The sequence below is a fragment of the Haliotis rubra genome, unplaced genomic scaffold (genome assembly GCF_003918875.1).
Source record: "Haliotis rubra isolate DU_JTF1 unplaced genomic scaffold, ASM391887v1 Scf36, whole genome shotgun sequence".
In the NCBI taxonomy this organism is placed as follows: Eukaryota; Metazoa; Mollusca; class Gastropoda; order Lepetellida; family Haliotidae; genus Haliotis; species Haliotis rubra.
The window spans coordinates 2,364,680-2,385,590 of record NW_025767035.1 but is presented as its reverse complement, the minus strand read 5'-3'; the positions used below and the strand labels follow the sequence as shown (position 1 = coordinate 2,385,590).

Genomic DNA, 20,911 nt, shown 5'->3' with positions numbered 1-20,911 from the left:
AATGAACCTTTCAAGTGATTGATTAAACAGATACTTGAATCATTTAAGACAATATATCTTCCATATAACTTATTCATGTATTTAAATATAAAATTTCAGAATGTGTCCTATGTCAAGGGAATGAGATGGGAATGCATCCGAAGCAAATTTCAAGAAAGAGTTAGGAACGCTTCTGAAGTATCCACCTGACCGCCAGGCAGGAGTGGCAGAAAGAAGAGGAGCTGATAATTGTGTTTTGGAGTTGTAATTGTGTTGAAAAATCTGAACTGTGGTATTGAAATTGGTGGCGTAAATGTCACTTTGATGCTATATGCAGATGATATTGTGTTATTAGCACAACCGAGATCACCTACAGACTATGTCATGTGTGATGTTTTACATTATGCATTAAACCACGCTTTCTGTGTAAGCGTGTGTGTTCATAAAGATTTCATGAAAAGTGACTTGTTTTATGTGCTGTCTTCAGGTATAGTTCCTGGTCATCTTGGATCCCTTTCATGGTGAAAGTAATTGCATTGTGTTTATTCAGGGTCTGTCTAAGAGCTGAAATTCAGACAAAATGTCTTCGGGACAATTTTCACCTTTTCAAGGTAACAATACAACAGTAAATAGTTTTTCTAAATTTGGAATACTCTTTTCTTCTTACTGGAATTATAATGTCCAACTGACATAAAACTTAAATGAACATTATATTGAATGTGGAATTTTAACCAAGTATTTTATCAGGTAAATATTTTTACTGCACTTTTCTGTTTGAACACTGTTTATTGCAGGTAGCTTTTGGGGTATTTTAGCTGGATGCAGGAGTTTGGTGCTACTTTATTGTAGTTTAAAGATGAAATGCGAGTCTATTTACAGGAAAGCGTAATACCTCCCAGACACAACCACGGAACAACCCATTTTCAACGTTAATAATATGTCAGACTTCAACGTTGATTCCATCGCCGGATATCTACGCCAAAAACTTTCATATACAACCTATTTTCAATCTATTTTCAACGTTGAGGATCAACCTATTCTCAACGTTGATAATAGGTCAAACTTCAACGTTGATTCCACGTCGGATATCTACGTCAAAAAAACTTTCATATACAACCTATTTTCAATCTATTTTCAACGTTGAGGATCAACCTTTTTTCAACGTTGATAATCGGTCAAACTTCAACGTTGATTCCACGTCGGATATCTACGTCAAAAAAACTTTCATATACAACCTATTTTCAATCTATTTTCAACGTTGAGGATCAACCTATTCTCAACGTTGAAACAACGTTGATGTGCCTGCTGGGATTAGGTTAATTTCAATCTTCTTCAGTGATATTCCAAGCATGCTGTCAATACCTTTCACAGTGGTTTTATGGACAAACTGTATTGAATTCAAAGTAGTGATCAAATTCTTTATGGCTTTACAGATCGTCAGAACACTTAAAGTTTTCAAGTAAATAACATTAAATCTATTTCTAAGCTAACAAAGAATAAACAGAGTAATAATAACAAGGTCAGAACATCAAGAAATGTTATGAATATTGGTGTTATATATAGAGAGAGGATAAACATACTATACTTTTGATATAGAGGTTGTTACCTGTTGCTTAAACTAAATGCAATCTAAGGTTTAACAGCAGCTTATCTGTAATCATGTGTTTGATGAAAGAGGTAAATGTCTTGGAGACCATACTACATTGTCAGAATTGATGGGTTTTTGGGGTTGTTGTTTTTATTATCAGGCACTTTGGTTGCCATGGAAAAGTCATTTTGTTGCTCTTCCATGCCAGGTGATCAAGTGCACAGGAAGGCTGGTTGTGGCCAAGACGAAGAGCAAGAAGGACTCTGACGATGCCTCCATGTACCCCTACCTGCTGGCCGTTGGGGAGCCCATCCCCCACCCCGCAAACATCGAGGTCCCCCTTGACAGCAGCACTTTTCTCAGCAAACACAACATGAACATGAGCTTCACCTACTGTGACGACAGGTAGGTCAAGGTCGTCTACTCAGGGTGTCATAAGTCACTATTGATGTGTGTCAGATGTGGGTGATGACAGGTAGGTCAAGGTCGTCTACTCAGGGTGTCATAAGTCACTATTGATGTGTGTCTGATGTGGGTGATGACAGGTAGGTCAAGGTCGTCTACTCAGGGTGTCACAAGTCACTATTGATGTGTGTCAGATGTGGGTGATGACAGGTAGGTCAAGGTCGTCTACTCAGGGTGTCATAAGTCACTATTGATGTGTGTCAGATGTGGGTGACGACAGATAGGTCAAGGCTGTTTACAGCAAGTCTAGCTTTGCCACTTCTCAGGAGAGAGGACATAGCATGGCAAGAAAGTCAATAAAAAAGGGGGATGATAGCGAATATCCGATCACACTGGGTCTCCTTACAGTGTAAATAGAAATGTTTCTTTTCATCAAATATAGAAATTATGTTGTATGTTTTACATGTGTTCAGCATATATTCTACTATAGTTTAGACACAGTCATTCTCTCAATCTCCTCAAAAGATGGCCATGAAAATTTCATCTTTTTCTTAAAATTGAAAAGAAACTTGTTTAAACAATATCCCCTGAATTTGCTAAAACTTGATTGTAAATAATTGTTTGTTTTTACCATCATCGGCACTCTTCAGTGGCAATTGCTGACATTGCATTAATCAGTTAACACATGACTATTTGTTATGAAATCTGAACTCTGTTGTTACACTTAGATCAATGTCTTTTCACATGAACTGATATTATTGTGCATTAACACATGACAGCTACACTTTCACTACCATATGGTTAGAGACTTCACTATATATGTATTCATCTCACATTGATTATGAATAGTGAGCTACAGACCCTTAGCAACATATTTTTATATTCTTTGAGGATAATCAGGCAAAGGTTCTTGCAATGTTCTTAGGCATATTACAGATGACAGATATGGAATCCTGAAGTGCTTTCCATAAGACTTGTTTTGATTTGTTTCAGTAGATGATAAGTTTTCAATATTTATCCAAAGAGAGCCTTAAATACAGTTGCTAGGATACAATAGGAGTAACTATAACGGAGATAACTTTGTCCTTGATTTAGAAATATATAGAAGTTTAAACTTTAAACAATTATGAAAATGATGTTGATTCTTGTGATTTGTGATCATTAATATAATAATGATGGTAATATACACTTTTATTTAATAGCTTTATTAATGATGTTAAACATAATAACTGATTCATCCAACTAAACTTCAAGCTAGGAAACAGGACTATAAAAGCGTGATCATTGGGTAAACATAGACAATGTCCCACAGGCTTTTCTATTCATGGCACAGGCCTTAAACCCATTTTAGAAAGCAACTATGTCATCCCAGATAACATCCATGGACAGTGTGTTTATTGTATTAAAACTCACAAACATGTTTACGTCTCAGCACAGTCAAATCAGGTGACATAATCGCATGCCTTCATTTCCTGCATGGCCAGACGACTGCGTCACACAGTGTGAGATATGTATGTGCGTAGAGCTCTCAAGACAGACACACTGTCAAGTAGTCAAATTCATTCTTACTGATGCAGATGCATTCTAACTGACAATGTCTTGTCATGTTACGTAGTCGTGGCAGCTGTTGGAACAATGGTCATTAGAACACCTAGAAATAAAAAAGAAATGTTAATCATTTTACAGAAAAATATGTCAATATATGACCACGTAAATATTCTTCTCGTCAGTGAGATATTTGTTTCTTGGTAAGCACTGCACTCGGAGATAGTTTGGTTATTGATGGTGTTCTGTAAATGATCAGTCTCAGCCTGACAATCCAGTGATTGGCATCATGAGCATCAATGTTCAGTTTTGGCATACAGTGATACCATCAACCAAGTCAGAGAACCCGAAGTCATGATATGGCTGAAATATTGCCGATGTGACTTTAAATCTTAACTCACTCACTCACTCAGAGAACCCGACTGCCCAATCCTGTAAATGCTTCTTACAGCAAGTGTTTGATTGATTGTTGCTCAACGCCGCACTCAACAATATTCCAGCTATTATAATCAAGTCTGGACCAGACAATCCAGTGATCAACAGCATGAGTATCATTCTACGCAATTCTGATATGATGACATGTGTCGACCAAGTCAGCGAGCCTGACCACCCAATCCTGTTAGTCCACTCTTACAACAAGCATGGATTGCTGAAGACCAATTCTAACCTGGATCTTCACACGTTTCTTACAGCAAGAATGGATTGCTGAAGTTTAATTCTAACCTGGATCTTCACATAAATACAAAATAACAGATTTTCGTCTCATCCATCTTGGTACCCAAGAGCATGCCTCACCTGATGCTTCTGTCCCCAGTCAGTGTGGAGAAGTACCTGAAGGAAGCGAATCACTGTCCTTCCCCACTATGTACTTGATGAAATACACAATACACATAGCTTTACCAAGTATTCGTTCCTCATGTTAATTACATCTGTTGACAGTTAATATGCATACGTACTTTGGGCAGTTTTTTTTCTTCATTTTTTAAGAACCAACAGAATATGGAAAATACATTGCCTCCCACCTTATATTTTTCAAATAGGCTGAAAATGAAAGAATACATTTATTTTAGCCAATTCTTTAAAGAAATTTTGATTCTGTCTGAATATGCAAGGAACTCAATCTGATTTCACTTTGATAGGTTACAGAGCACATGGTACACATTGCTGAACACTGATTATGTAAGATGTAAGATTAGTCCCCTAAGTAGGTAGTTTGATAACTGGGAATTTATACTTATGAAATCAAATAATTTCAAGTATATGTTCTAATGATATGGGGATAGGTTTCAGACAGACCCCTTGACCTTGAGTATTGAAAATGGGACAAGTCAAGAGCTCAAGAAATTATTCTGTGATGTCATTAATATTTGTACATTTCTTTTCTTTTCCAGACCTTGATTCCTCTAATTAAAAGTCTGTAAATATATACTTGGCCAATGCACTTTTTCCCAGTTGTTTTGTGCTCAAAATACTTTTATTGCCTTAAGTGTTCTTCAGCAGTCAAGTTGTAACCCTTACTCAGTAAAGTCTAACACAACACATTTAAGGAAGAAGGATATTTTCATTTGAAACCTCTGATCAGTACACCATGGCCTTGACCCAGGGAGTGTTTTAGTTGGTGAATACTTGTTGTGTAGTGTTACAATAAGGTATACTACTGTAGCCTGTATATAACAGAATTTCAATCAACAAACCTGAAGCTGATAGCATGAGCATCAGTATGTGACAGACATAAGGAGGGATCCTCAGTAATCCAAGTTTGGAAAATATGCGAAATGTATAATTGCAGTAAGCAGTGAATATGTATATATATTTTAAGTTAGTTTGTCTCTTCTTAATTCCTCCCATTTTCTGTTGTGATATTGCTGGAATATTGCTAAAGGCAGCATAAAACCCAACTCACTCACTTACTCTATTATCTTTTCCAAAAATGGGTGATGTAATGGACACGTTTCATTAAATTTTTTAGAATCCAGGACCTGATTGGATACAACAATGAGAACCTGATTGGCAAATCTCTCTACAACTACCATCATGCACTAGACAGTGAAATTGTGGAGAAAGCTTTCAAAGATCGTAAGTACAAGAAGCAGAATTTTTAACCTTGTAGTTTCAAACTGAAACCTATATCATTTGAGTCTTGTATGTTAAATGTGGATTTCATGATTTCGTTTTATCTCACAGTGTTTGCCAAGGGACAAACTATGACTGGTCAGTATCGGTTCCTGGCCAAGAATGGAGGCTACGCCTGGGTCATCACACAGGGAACTATCATCTACAACAACCGCACACAGAAGCCCCAGTGGGTTGTGTGCGTCCACTATGTCCTCAGGTAAGGGTTAACCCCATTGGTTCGTCTCTGCCCACCATGTCCCCTGGTAAGGGATAACTCCTGTGAGTTATCTGCCCACTATCTCCTGATCAGTACTTCGCCAATACTTATGGCTTTCAATATTGTCGTAGATACCTATGACGTCAACTGTGAGATTGCAGAAAAACTAGCCCGTTCAGAGAGTCATTTTTACCAGTATGTTTTTTTCATTAAAAAGAACGGACTTACATGAAGTTCTTGGCACTAATATGATCATAAATCCCATGCTTTAATGAAGCTTACAATCATTATCGTAATGCTAAGAACACTTTGTTGAATGTGACCCCGCACAAGATCTTGTGAGAGTCACATGATTATTTGACAGACAGACTGATTTTATTGTGTTATGTCGGCCTATTTGACCATAATGCAGTTACATAATATAAGGTATAGATGGACACATGATTATTTGAACCCCCTTGTGTGTTCAGTGCCATTCAGGAGAAGAACATGATTTTGTCAGAAGTTCAGCAGCAAACAGCTGAGGACCTCTTGTCCTTCAAGATGGAGCAGAGCACGGACAAGATATTCGGACCCAGGACAAAGGACATGGAGCAGAACTACTTTGTTCCTGAGGAACTCAAGAACAACATAACCTGTAGGTTGCTCTACATGTTGTAGTGCAGATCAGAATTCAATCAGCAAAACAATACAAAAACGTTCAGGAATATTTAATAGTTAGAAATGAGATTTATTGACTGTATATATATATATATATATATATATATATATATATATATATGTGTGTGTGTGTATGGTGTGTGGTAACGTAGCCAAGTAGTTATGGCATTAATTCTTCATGCTGAAGATCTGGCTTTGATTCCCTACAGAGTGGTGGGGTAGCCTTGTGGTTAAAGCGGTTGCTCGTCATGCCAAAGATCTGGGTTTTATTCCCCACATGGGAAAATGTGTGTGAAGCCAGTTTCTGGTTTTCCCGCGTTATTCTGATGTTGCTTTAATATTTCTCAAAGCTGTAATGTAAATGCTGGGACTACATGCTATAAGTGTTGTATTACAGTGGTCAACAATGAGCCTGCTGATCTGTCCTACTTGGCCCCTACAGCTGGAGACGGCTGTGTCCAGCTCGGATACCCTGTCTACTCCCAGGGTGAGTAACTCTTGACTGGTTAGACTCCTCCTAGTCTCCACCTACCAACAGCCAACTGACTGGTTAGACTCCACCTAGTCTCCACCTACCAACAGCCAACTGACTGGTTAGACTCCACCTAGTCTCCACCTACCAACAACCAACTGACTGGTTAGACTCCACCTAGTCTCCACCTACCAACAACCAACTGATTGGTTAGACTCCTCCCACCAACATCCAACTGACTGGTTAGACTCCTCCCACCAACATCCAACTGACTGGTTAGACTCCACCTAGTCTCCACCTACCAACAACCAACTGACTGGTTAGACTCCACCTAGTCTCCACCTACCAACAACCAACTGACTGGTTAGACTCCTCCCACCAACATCCAACTGACTGGTTAGACTCCTCCCACCAACAGCCAGCTGACTGGTTAGACTCCTCCCACCAACATCCAACTGACTGGTTAGACTCCTCCCACCAACAGCCAGCTGACTGGTTAGACTCCTCCCACCAACAGCCAGCTGACTGGTTAGACTCCTCCCACCAACAGCCTGCTGACTGGTTAGACTCCTCTCACCAACAGTCAGCTGACTGGTTAGACTCCTCCCACCAACATCCAACTGACTGGTTAGATTCCTCCCACCAACAGTCAGCTGACTGGTTAGACTCCTCCCACCAACATCCAACTGACTGGTTAGATTCCTCCCACCAACAGCCTGCTGACTGGTTAGACTCCTCCAAACCAACAGCCTGCTGACTGGTTAGATTCCTCTCACCAACAGCCTGCTGACTGGTTAGACTCCTCCAAACCAACAGCCTGCTGACTGGTTAGACTCCTCCAAACCAACAGCCTGCTGACTGGTTAGACTCCTCCCACCAACATCCAACTGACTGGTTAGATTCCTCCCACCAACAGCCAGCTGACTGGTTAGACTCCTCCCACCAACAGCCTGCTGACTGGTTAGACTCCTCCAAACCAACAGCCTGCTGACTGGTTAGATTCCTCTCACCAACAGCCTGCTGACTGGTTAGACTCCTCCAAACCAACAGCCTGCTGACTGGTTAGACTCCTCCAAACCAACAGCCTGCTGACTGGTTAGACTCCTCCAAACCAACAGCCTGCTGACTGGTTAGACTCCTCCAAACCAACAGCCTGCTGACTGGTTAGACTCCTCTCACCAACAGCCTGCTGACTGGTTAGACTCCTCCCACCAACATCCAACTGACTGGTTAGACTCCTCCCACCAACAGCCTGCTGACTGGTTAGATTCCTCCCACCAACAGCCTGCTGACTGGTTAGACTCCTCCCACCAACAGCCAGCTGACTGGTTAGATTCCTCCCACCAACAGCCAGCTGACTGGTTAGACTCCTCCCACCAACAGCCAGCTGACTGGTTAGACTCCTCCCACCAACAGCCTGCTGACTGGTTAGACTCCTCCAAACCAACAGCCTGCTGACTGGTTAGATTCCTCTCACCAACAGCCTGCTGACTGGTTAGACTCCTCCAAACCAACATCCAACTGACTGGTTAGATTCCTCCCACCAACAGCCAGCTGACTGGTTAGACTCCTCCAAACCAACAGCCTGCTGACTGGTTAGATTCCTCCCACCAACAGCCAGCTGACTGGTTAGATTCCTCCCACCAACAGCCAGCTGACTGGTTAGACTCCTCCAAACCAACAGCCTGCTGACTGGTTAGATTCCTCCCACCAACAGCCTGCTGACTGGTTAGATTCCTCCAAACCAACAGCCTGCTGACTGGTTAGACTCCTCCCACCAACAGCCAGCTGACTGGTTAGATTCCTCCCACCAACAGCCTGCTGACTGGTTAGATTCCTCTCACCAACAGCCTGCTGACTGGTTAGACTCCTCCCACCAACAGCCTGCTGACTGGTTAGATTCCTCCCACCAACAGCCTGCTGACTGGTTAGATTCCTCCCACCAACAGCCAGCTGACTGGTTAGATTCCTCCCACCAACAGCCAGCTGACTGGTTAGATTCCTCTCACCAACAGCCTGCTGACTGGTTAGATTCCTCTCACCAACAGCCAGCTGACTGGTTAGATTCCTCCCACCAACAGCCAGCTGACTGGTTAGACTCCTCCAAACCAACAGCCTGCTGACTGGTTAGATTCCTCCCACCAACAGCCTGCTGACTGGTTAGATTCCTCCAACCAACAGCCAGCTGACTGGTTAGATTCCTCCCACCAACAGCCAGCTGACTGGTTAGACTCCTCCCACCAACAGCCTGCTGACTGGTTAGACTCCTCCAAACCAACAGCCTGCTGACTGGTTAGATTCCTCCAAACCAACAGCCTGCTGACTGGTTAGACTCATCCAAACCAACAGCCTGCTGACTGGTTAGACTCCTCCAAACCAACAGCCTGCTGACTGGTTAGACTCCTCCCACCAACAGCCAGCTGACTGGTTAGATTCCTCCCACCAACAGCCAGCTGACTGGTTAGACTCCTCCCACCAACAGCCTGCTGACTGGTTAGACTCCTCCAAACCAACAGCCTGCTGACTGGTTAGATTCCTCTCACCAACAGCCTGCTGACTGGTTAGACTCCTCCCACCAACATCCAACTGACTGGTTAGATTCCTCCCACCAACAGCCTGCTGACTGGTTAGACTCCTCCAAACCAACAGCCTGCTGACTGGTTAGACTCCTCCAAACCAACAGCCTGCTGACTGGTTAGATTCCTCCCACCAACAGCCTGCTGACTGGTTAGATTCCTCCCACCAACAGCCAGCTGACTGGTTAGATTCCTCCCACCAACAGCCTGCTGACTGGTTAGACTCCTCCCACCAACAGCCTGCTGACTGGTTAGACTCCTCCAAACCAACAGCCTGCTGACTGGTAAGATTCCTCCAAACCAACAGCCTGCTGACTGGTTAGACTCCTCCAAACCAACAGCCTGCTGACTGGTTAGACTCCTCCAAACCAACAGCCTGCTGACTGGTTAGACTCCTCCCACCAACAGCCAGCTGACTGGTTAGATTCCTCCCACCAACAGCCAGCTGACTGGTTAGACTCCTCCCACCAACAGCCTGCTGACTGGTTAGACTCCTCCAAACCAACAGCCTGCTGACTGGTTAGATTCCTCTCACCAACAGCCTGCTGACTGGTTAAACTCCTCCCACCAACATCCAACTGACTGGTTAGATTCCTCCCACCAACAGCCTGCTGACTGGTTAGACTCCTCCAAACCAACAGCCTGCTGACTGGTTAGACTCCTCCAAACCAACATCCAACTGACTGGTTAGATTCCTCCCACCAACAGCCAGCTGACTGGTTAGACTCCTCCCACCAACAGCCTGCTGACTGGTTAGACTCCTCCAAACCAACAGCCTGCTGACTGGTTAGATTCCTCTCACCAACAGCCTGCTGACTGGTTAGACTCCTCCAAACCAACAGCCTGCTGACTGGTTAGACTCCTCCAAACCAACAGCCTGCTGACTGGTTAGATTCCTCCCACCAACAGCCAGCTGACTGGTTAGACTCCTCCCACCAACAGCCAGCTGACTGGTTAGATTCCTCCAAACCAACAGCCTGCTGACTGGTTAGACTCCTCCAAACCAACAGCCTGCTGACTGGTTAGACTCCTCCCACCAACAGCCTGCTGACTGGTTAGACTCCTCCAAACCAACAGCCTGCTGACTGGTTAGACTCCTCCAAACCAACAGCCTGCTGACTGGTTAGACTCCTCCAAACCAACAGCCTGCTGACTGGTTAGACTCCTCCAAACCAACAGCCTGCTGACTGGTTAGACTCCTCTCACCAACAGCCTGCTGACTGGTTAGACTCCTCCCACCAACATCCAACTGACTGGTTAGACTCCTCCCACCAACAGCCTGCTGACTGGTTAGACTCCTCTCACCAACAGCCAGCTGACTGGTTAGACTCCTCCCACCAACAGCCAGCTGACTGGTTAGACTCCTCCAAACCAACAGCCAGCTGACTGGTTAGACTCCTCCCACCAACATCCAACTGACTGGTTAGACTCCTCCCACCAACAACCAGCTGACTGGTTAGACTCCTCCCAACAACCAGCTGACTGGTTAGACTCCTCCAAACCAACAGCCTGCTGACTGGTTAGACTCCTCCCACCAACATCCAACTGACTGGTTAGACACTTCCCAGACTCAACACCTCCCACCAACTCTTGCCACTAGCAGCAATCAGACTGGTTAATCTTCTTCCGCCCAGTCAGCTGACTGGTTAGACTTCTCCCAAAGTCCATCTCCTCGCTAAATGGTTAGATTCTATGCATGCTTTGAGTGTTTAAATATTCATTACTCTGTGATATAACAGTTAGCAGCAAGTTATTTGATGTTAACTGTTTATTTACAGTTGCTGATTTCGCATGCATGGATAAGGATTTGCCTCCTCCAATGTGTAAGGAGGAGCCTGATCCTGTACCCAGAGACGTTCACCGCAATCAGGAGTTCAACAGCAACAACCCCTCACCTGCATCACTGTCACCCAGGGTAAGTCTCTCACACCAGGGAAGTCTGCCTCTTTCTCTCACACACCTGGCCTGGATTTCTAGAAACAAACTGAAGTTTTTACTCAAATCTCAAACTGAGTTTCACAATTTGAAACAGCTGAAGTTTTAACTCAACTGCATTTTCAAAATATAAAAGCACAAACAACTTAAGTAATCTACCCACCAAACTCAAATTGTCTTCTATAGTTTGAGTTTAATACCAATTTCAGTTCATTCTGTGGAATGCATTTGTTTGTTTGTTTCGAGAAATCGGGGCCTGGTGTAAGTCTGCCAAGTCTCTCACACCAGGGAAGCCTGCCTCTCTCTTACACACACCTGGTTGAAGTCTGCCCTGGGAAATCAGCCTCTTTTTCAGTCAGGGCAAGTCCAGCTCTGTATGAACATTGTTTCAAGTACTGATGATAAGTGTAGCCCACTTTCTGATGTCCAGATTCAGAGCCCCGATGAGTACCAGACAATAGCCAGTCCCACTGACGTAGATCTAATGGACAAATTCTTCTCAACAATGGACACCACGCAGAAGGGAGGCTCTGACAGTGACATGGAGGTGAGTTACAGGATTGATAGCATGTGCTGTTAAATCCTTCTCTGCTACAAACAACATTGTGTTACATTGCTCTACTGCAGTCAGCAATTAGTTATCTTGCCTAACTGCAAGCGTCATTTTAGAATCTTGCTGCAAATCAAACAGCCAAGTGTTATCCAGAGTAAATATTTGTATTCTTCTTTGCACCTTACAGTGACTGTCAGATGTCGAGTGTATATTTAAATAGGACATAGCTGATTATCCTATCTAAGTTGAGGAGTATATTTACCCCTGACGTGACTGTTGTATGTAGGATGTCGACCTGAACATGAGAGCCCCATACATCCCGATGAATGCTGACGAGGACTTCAGTCTTGTGCCGCCCAGTACAGACTCGCTCTTCTCACTGCAGAACGACTTCAACCCAGGGTGAGTCACATTACTCAGTACTACTGTTGTAGAGCTGGTTGGACAGTGTCCAACATGATTTTGGACCAAGACAAATTCCTGTAATGAAATAAACGTTCAAGTAGATTACTATAAGAAGGGGAGTAACTCTTTGGGTTGCATTCAAACAACTCCCACTCTAACTGTTTTCTGTTTTCACTTTTCATAATTTTATCCTTCTGATGAGTCATAAAATATTCTTACGATTTATTTTTCTGTAAAATTTTATAACGACATATACGGAATGTTGATGGATTGTATGTTGTTTAACATAGGTGATGATACTTTTAAGTAATTAATCAACATGGTTTGTAGACTATTCGGTCGAACCGAGTCTGTGTTTATGGACAAGAATGCTTTCGAAATCCCTCGCCGCCCCATGCAACCAAGTGTTCGAGACATGATTGGAGGAAGTACAGTGGTCGCAAGCATAGAACAGCCACCTGACACCATGTTACTACAAGTCAAACGGCCTCTGGACATGAATAGCCTGGAAAAAGGGCCTCCTGTTGCGAAAGCAGTAAAACGGAATGATCCGAGGCCCTTGCTTGGAGGTGAGAGGAATGTCTGAAGGTTTTTAACATAAATATTAAAACAATTAAACTTTGCTCATTATATATGTAAGTACTTACGTTTGTATGAAGGGTCATTAGACACAAGATTATTCTCTGTAGAAGTAAATGATGGAAGTATGTCATTGATCACTCCGGGGATTTATCTAGGCCAACACAGAGGCCAATTTTTGAACAATAAGTCTGCTGCAATTGTCTGTAAAAAATCCCCAAATGACATTGCCTATTCGGGAGAAAAGTTTCCATTTTATTCAAACAGCAAAAACTAGCCTGATGATTTGGTCAGAGTGACTTTTGTTCCTCTAACAACAGAGCCAAAATGGAGAAAGAGGAATATCATAATTGATGTATTGAATGCGGTGTCAAAATAACTCTGAAAGCATTTTACAAATCCTCCATTTGAAAAAAGTAACTCTCGTATCCTAGAGGAATCCCTGTGATGTCAGTTCCATTAACTTAAGTTTACCAATTTTATACTGAAGGCTTTCATTTTGTTGTGAGTGAACATTGAAACCTGTTCCCCTGGAAGTCCCACCTGCTTCTAGGAGCATCTGAACCGTTGAAATTTCACTTTCATGACATCATTCCCATCAGTTGTTGATTGTGGTACTGGAAACGGTGCTATCGGGATGAGCAATGTTTCAATGTTAACTGACAAAATTAATTTTTATGGGGCATTAAGCCAATTTCAAGTTCAGTAAATTTACAGATGTAAATATTTTCATGCAATAGAATCCTTGCACATTATAGTGTTTGAGCACTGTAGTTTATGTAAGCAGCGTGGTGGAGTACATTGCATCATGTTCATTGTCCCGCATGTGTCAGTTCACTCACAAGGGACCAACCATTTGATATTAGGGCATTCAGATGGGCTGTTTGAATTTGGGGAGGGAATCCATATGGAAAATGTGCAGGTTTTCAGCTTCAGGTTCTAAATGAGATAATTTCAATTAAAACTGCGAGTCTAAATACATTTTTCTTAAAAACTCCTTGCAACTGTGTAATAGTTTTGTGGCAGACAGTTTCCCATTTCTTCAAGTCGGATGCATTATTATTTTTGCCTCCTTCCCATCAAGGAATTTCAAATGGTCGGTCATGAATTATATGTGCAACTTTGATATCCTGCGAAATGTATTTAACTGTGTTAAATTTGGACAGCATTTGTTTTGGAATATCAGATTCAATCTTTGATGATGGTTTTGTTTTTCAAGTTTGTATCTAATTATTTTTCTATTTTTTGTTGTAAAATTGAATATTTCCAAGTGAAGAAAGCAAAAAATAATTCGGTGCAATGTACACCTGGTCAAAGAGTTGGGACCAAGCTCATCTTTGCTTATATCCTCAACTTCCACATGTATTAGGGAACTTTCTCTGTTTGGCATCAATCCTGTTTTGATATCTGTTGCACTGCTGATACCTGCTGAAACATTACCAGAGCATGTTCTGTTCATCCAAGAGTCTAACCTTATGATGCAGAAGCTGAGAGAAACAGTTACAAGGGTAGACAAATATCTGTTGCCATGGAGCAGTGACAAATCATCTAATAATTGAGTTCTATTTCAATATGAAGATGTCACTTTGTATAGAAACCATATGGATTTCGCCAGAATATTCACACAGGGTAGAGTTTTACGAAATAGCAAATTAAGAATGCTGTAAAAGATAGCATTTGAATTGTATCTGGTAAGTGCCCCTGAATGTTGTTAGTTCCTTGTTGTTGTTCAACTCCAGCTCACTTGCTCTGTTGCATGTTGAATAACATTCATCTGACATGTAGAACACAGAGAAGTGTGGAGGAGTTTAAACCTCGTCTGAAACAGGCATGATGTATGTACGCACTACAAATGTTGAATGCTTGCATGACAATGTGTGAAATTGCATGATGAGTAAAACTTTTTTCATGATGTGTCTTGCAAATTATCTTGATCTTATATATTCTGATATGCTGTTGAATGATATTAACCTTTTTAACAGCCTTGGGAATGCCTGCTGCTATGATAACTTACTCTTGCGAATGTTGTTCCAAATGATAACATTGTTGAATGCCATCCATGTCATGTAACCATGGAAACGTAACGTTCGCTGACTTACCCTTGTCCTTTTGACATGTCCATATGTAAAACAATAACACTGATGAATGCCATCCCTGTCTGTTACCATGGAAACTTATATCTTTTTGACTGACCTTGACCCTTTTGATGCTGTGAATGATGTAATAATTAACACAAATGTATGCCATCCCTATCAGTAACCATGGAAACTTATAGCAAATTGGTTGACTAATCTTAAACCTTTTGACACATCGGAATGTTCTAAAACAATAACCTGGATAATTGCCATCACTGTCAGTAACCACAGAAACGCTTTTTTGGCTTTAGTATTTGGCATGCCAATAATCCCTGCATCTTCCAAAACTCACCATTCTGACAAGTGATGGTCGTCCTAGATTCTTGGAGGCTGTTTGTTCTTTCAGTCATGCCCACTCCAAGCAGGCAATTCCAAAGGCTGTTCCTGCCACCTCCCCCTATGAGGTCCATGATACCGGGCAAAAGCTGTCGCTTCAGCGTAAATCCATTTTGTCTTCCAGAAGGTTTGCCCAGCAAGGAAAGCGTATTACTTAATTTATTACTCACTGGTGAAGATCGTAACCATGGTTACAAAGTCAACTCATCTCTCCAACGAATGCATGGGGTAAGAATGGACTTGAAAATTTGAGACAGTCATATGGGTTAGGGTGAAAGATATTATTGTTTTTCCTTGTTTTTCAGGGCAGTGCTTCGAAGTGAAAGTTTTGTTTCCATTAAAATATTTCCTTCATTTTAATTTGCGATAAAGCCCGAAACATATTTCCTGTCACAAGGCTACTGAAATTTTCCAAAGCATGACATCAGTACTTATTGAAACTTTCAATGATGCGCCAGTGGCCGAAGTGGAAGCCAGTTGAGTGTCCTTTGTATGATTGTTGAAATACTATGCTGTGTCTACTGGTCCAACTCCTCCTGGAATATTGCCGATGTGATGTAAAATTTAACACACGCACTCACTCCACCGTAACAGGAAATAATTAAAGGGCAAGCGTAATGAAAATATTTATCGCAATTATTTGTGAATACATTTATCATTTTGCTAGATACATAAAGTCAATTTCCAAGAAAGGAATTTTACGTTTGTTGAATGTAGTTAAAATACTTTTAAGTGAAAATAATTATATTAAACACATTAATGTTACGGTGAAGGAGTTACAATCACCTTACAAGATCACTATGTACAACGGCACTCTGATAGTTAAAATTACACAGTGTGACAAATACTGTTACACCCTTAACACTGCAGGGGCAGGTTAACAAGGATACAACTCGGTATGACTCTGTAGTTACTGTACTTTAAACTTATTATGTAAAGTCATATTTGGTGGTCGCGCAATTTGGAACCAGAAGTGGTTCTTGAATATACGCTTGTCACCAGAAATCTGGTACCGGAAGTAAGCTGGTCTCCATCTCACAAATCGCAAGTTCGCGCATGCAAAGGGAGTCGGGAACCAGCTTAGTACCGGAAGTAGCGCCTCGCGAGAGTTACAGGCCCTATAGAATTGTGCAGCACATGGCCAACTGAAAAACGATCACTGGATCAGACTTTACAAGTCTGACAAGCAAGAAACCTTTCTCATTTTGTTGTCAAAGGCCTCTGTGACATGAAGTAAGCATGGCTGGTGTGTTAATCTTGGTATTTCAACCTGTCTGGTTGCCAGAATCCTCTACTTGGGGTATATGTCTGAGATCTTCATTGCTTTTTGTCCACATATTGTGCTTATTAATAATTTGCAATATACCTTAAATACAGTTCAAAGTGGTGTTAAAACCCAGCTCACTAATTTATTTAGAAACTACTTTTTTCAGCATTGAATGTATTCATTCATTGGCTGTACAGATACAAATGTATGTTCATGATGGTGGAGACTTGGTGTCACCGTGACCTTGAGCAGGATAGTAGTTATACAAAGTGTCATATCAGCGTAATCTTGGAATAAAGGTTACAGTCTGGTATGTTTAAGAACATGGGTATCATGACCACAAACCAGGAAATGTAACAATTAGCCCTGGGATTCACACATTTCTTGTACCATATACAGCTATGTTGATGTTCTTATTTCAGTTGAAACATAATTTGTTCACGGATTTGACTCGCCAAGACTGTGAAGTAAACGCTCCGACGCAATCTCATCATCTCCTTCAAGGCGAGGATCTGCGATCCGCCCTCGATGCAGACTGTCGGCTCAACAAGCGTAACATGACTGCCGCCATGTAGCCAACCCGGAACCTCGAGGAGGAGGAACACGTCAAAGGCGTGGGGAAGCAACTTGCCACCAATTGTGCAGCTACTGGATAGCACTGATCTGCACGCTTGTAGGATAGTACAATAGGCTGCCCCCGGCAGACATCTTGGATAAATGAGATTTGAATATCTTCCCTAGCCAGTGTAAACAAGCACTAATATTGGTTTACTTATTCTTGATTGTTTCCCGTGTAACCATGTCATGTGTTTTATTGGTATTTTGCTGCGGACACTTTTGCTATATTGGAAAGTGTTCTTGTTCAGTGGACTGCAGAGTGAATTTGTTTCAACAAGAGGTTTAATCTCTTGATGTTCTCTTTAGCTTCAAAGAATCATTATTTTGCTTTCATTATGACCATGGATGCTTTAATTCTGCACAAAGTAGTCTTTTGTCATGTTTTTGCATCAGCGACAGTTGATGTGAGAGAGGTGAAGAGGAATTCTTTTCCAGCTCACTTGGACAAAAGGTCAGTGGACATGGTCCATCCATCATCAGTCATCCATAACCTTTTTATATTTCATTTTATTTCCAAGACAGCTTTATTCAACAGATGAAATTTGTTTTGAATGGGGAAAACAAATCAAAATATAAAAATGAATTATTGTATTCATTTTGTAAAATTGTCTTCTGCATCTTGACATAGCAAGTTCGAAATCAATAAGGGATGAAGTTAAAGGGGGTAGTACAATTTATTAAATCTATAATGAAGCTGAAATTTGGAAATATTCAGACTGACGAAGGATTTACCTACCTTGTTATGTGTTTTATTTAATGTGCACAGTTTTATTTGTAGACAATAGCAACAGCCTTTGAAATTCATGCTGGTCTGCTAGCCTGAGACTACTAAATCAATTGACATGTAAACTTTCAATGATGGTAGTCCGCAATGATTCTCATTATTATTGAGTGCTAAGGTTATGAACCAGTGTCAGTAATCAAAGATATTAGACCTTTTTGTCTCAGTCTAGCACCCATTAACTCAATTTTGTCCAGACTAGTCTTAGAAAACAACAATTTCCTTGGGCTGACTGACATTTGATTGTTTCTTCAGATAGAATGCTTTTTCAAGGCCGACCTGGGCCTTGTTCCACAAAGTGATTCTGTCATAAGTCTGTGTTCAGTAGACTGAACTGCAGGAACATCTTCCCATCTGGGTCAACCCAAGCCCCACACAGGGAGTCAAGAACTATGACTTCATTGGAAGAATGTGATCCCCTTAACTCTCTCATCACTTTATGGAGCAGGGACCAGTATTGTTGGTCTGGATATGATGTATAGAGCATGTTGATGTGCTTTATAAAGAATCTTAATCACTGTATTTGACCACCATTGTGCCATTCTGTGTCTGGTTTGGCACTTTCATGTCAAACAGACATTATCATGTTGTTATCTGTTGTATTATGAAATATATATTAATATTATACCGTAAAATGTCCAAAAAAAAGAGAATGATTTGTAGTACAGAATGTGGTATATCTTAGAGCGTAGTGGGACCAAGCTCACTGCCAGCATTACCATGGTAACAAAATATGATTAATATGCCTGAATTTCACCCAATCAAAAATGAAGTATTGGCAGTTGATACTCAGCTGGAATATGATTTCATGGACTCAGCTGGTATATAATTTCATGGAAACAGCACAAAAATGACAAAACTGTTCTTCCTGTGCAGTAGTTGAATTCTCATATACTTAACTTTGCCATGATCTAGTCTCATCTCATCTCACAGTACGTTGGCGTTGCTGTAAAACAATTGTTGCTATGTTCAGTAGTTTCTGCTATGAAGAATGTAGCTGAGTGTATTGGACACAGATTACACTGAATTTCATCCCTTGGCTCTCATATTGGCAATATTGTTCTGAAGATCATGCTGCAGAATTGTAAAATTTGTACTGTTTTTAATGTCTTGAAAATTCATGTTTTGATGGCGTTGATATGGGAGGGAGGAGTATTTTTTATTGGATTTGGTTTGATTTGTTAGAATTGGACTATATATACAAACTAGATTTCTTACGATTGGTTTCATTTTGGTCATGTTTAGAACGTTTTTGAAATCACTCTCTCAACAGAGAGCGTCACTCATACCTGCATATTTTTAATATTCTCCCATATTTTTCAGATGCATTTTGTTACAAATATTTGACACAGTGTGTTATTAATGGTATTACTATGATAGAAATAAAGTCATCTTTATTCCAGTGTTGTACTGTTGTTATGCAGGAGTACCATGATGCTTGGAGACACCTTTGTTGGCAAAGAAACCTTTCAAAATTTCCCACTAGACTACAGGACCAGTGAGTGGACAATAATTGGTGGACCTGTCTGTACTTCAGGGGTCCAAAATAACATTTGTAGATTTGCTTTACTATCAATACACAATTCAGTGGCTACCAGAACCACTGCAAATTTAGTGGTCCTGTTGAATCTTTACTAGTCAGGGAGCACAGGACCAGCGTAGATTTGAGACACCACTTTCAGACACCACTAAACGGACACACCTGTTTGACATAGCCCAAAGCGACACATCTGGAAGATACACCCCTTACACACCTGTAGAATGCGTTCTTCCCCTCACTCACTGACAGAATAAATGTTGATACATGTGTAAATATTATGAGATGGAGGCATGTCAATACTCCTATCTGAAGACCCTACAGTGGCACTTCAAACATACAGATACCAGCAACTATATTGTATGGTTTTATTCTATCGATATTTTAACCCATTCATACGGAAGTCGAAATAGTTACCTTTTACAGGCGCTTCAAACAACTACTTCGCGTATCGGTAGTCAACAGAAACACAATCATGAAACAGCTTCAGAAGGTGACAACAAACATGTCAATATATACTATAATGGGAGCGTAATCATTGCAATATATTGTCAGAGTCGTACAGTCCAGGGCCTAGATTTTCGAAGCTCTCTTAGCGCTAAGATAGTCGTAAGTTAATGTTAATGTATGACACTTATTACGACTATCTTAGCGCTAAGAGAGCTTCGAAAATCTAGGCCTAGATCCATAGCGCTACGACAGTCGTAGGTGTGTATGATAAAGTATGGGAGTTACGATCATCTTGGCGCTACGACAGTCGTAAGTGTATGTTAAAGTATGGGAGTTACGATCATCTTAGCGCTACGACAGTCGTAAGTGTGTGTTAAAGTATGGGAGTTACGATCATCTTAGCGCTAAGACTGTCGTAAGTCTATGTTAAAGTATGGGAGTTACGATCATCTTAGCGCTACGACAGTCGTAAGTGTATGTTAAAGTATGGGAGTTACGATCATCTTAGCGCTACGACAGTCGTAAGTGTATGTTAAAGTATGGGAGTTACGATCACCTTCGCGCTACGACTGTCGTAAGTGTATGTTAAAGTATGGGAGTTACGATCACCTTAGCGCTACGAACGCTTTGTGGAACGGGGACCAAGTCATTAAAACCAACTTAGCAAAGTTACGAACACCAGAAAGAAACCCTTGACTGATGAGATGCGAGAAGGACAAATGCGTTTCACTGATAACTTGTAGTTGGTATCAATGTCT

General features: G+C 41.3%; 1 protein-coding gene across 3 annotated transcripts in view; it reads left to right on the top strand.

Moving 5' to 3' along the window:
* LOC124285374 (hypoxia-inducible factor 1-alpha-like) overlaps positions 1-19,568 on the top strand; it is an 87,312-nt gene extending 67,744 nt beyond the window's left edge. For 2 of the 3 annotated variants that reach the window (XM_046721596.1, XM_046721597.1), the window contains exons 5-15: positions 1,776-1,972; positions 5,487-5,593; positions 5,702-5,849; positions 6,320-6,486; positions 6,907-6,996; positions 11,336-11,472; positions 11,923-12,039; positions 12,332-12,447; positions 12,781-13,019; positions 15,511-15,728; positions 17,190-19,568. In XM_046721596.1, coding sequence (XP_046577552.1) covers positions 1,776-1,972; positions 5,487-5,593; positions 5,702-5,849; positions 6,320-6,486; positions 6,907-6,996; positions 11,336-11,472; positions 11,923-12,039; positions 12,332-12,447; positions 12,781-13,019; positions 15,511-15,728; positions 17,190-17,342 — 1,689 coding nt within the window. In that variant the 3' untranslated portion in view covers positions 17,343-19,568. The remainder of the gene's footprint in view (positions 1-1,775; positions 1,973-5,486; positions 5,594-5,701; positions 5,850-6,319; positions 6,487-6,906; positions 6,997-11,335; positions 11,473-11,922; positions 12,040-12,331; positions 12,448-12,780; positions 13,020-15,510; positions 15,729-17,189) is intronic. The other variant, XM_046721598.1, reaches the window with a different exon arrangement.
* Positions 19,569-20,911: the final 1,343 nt, after the last annotated feature.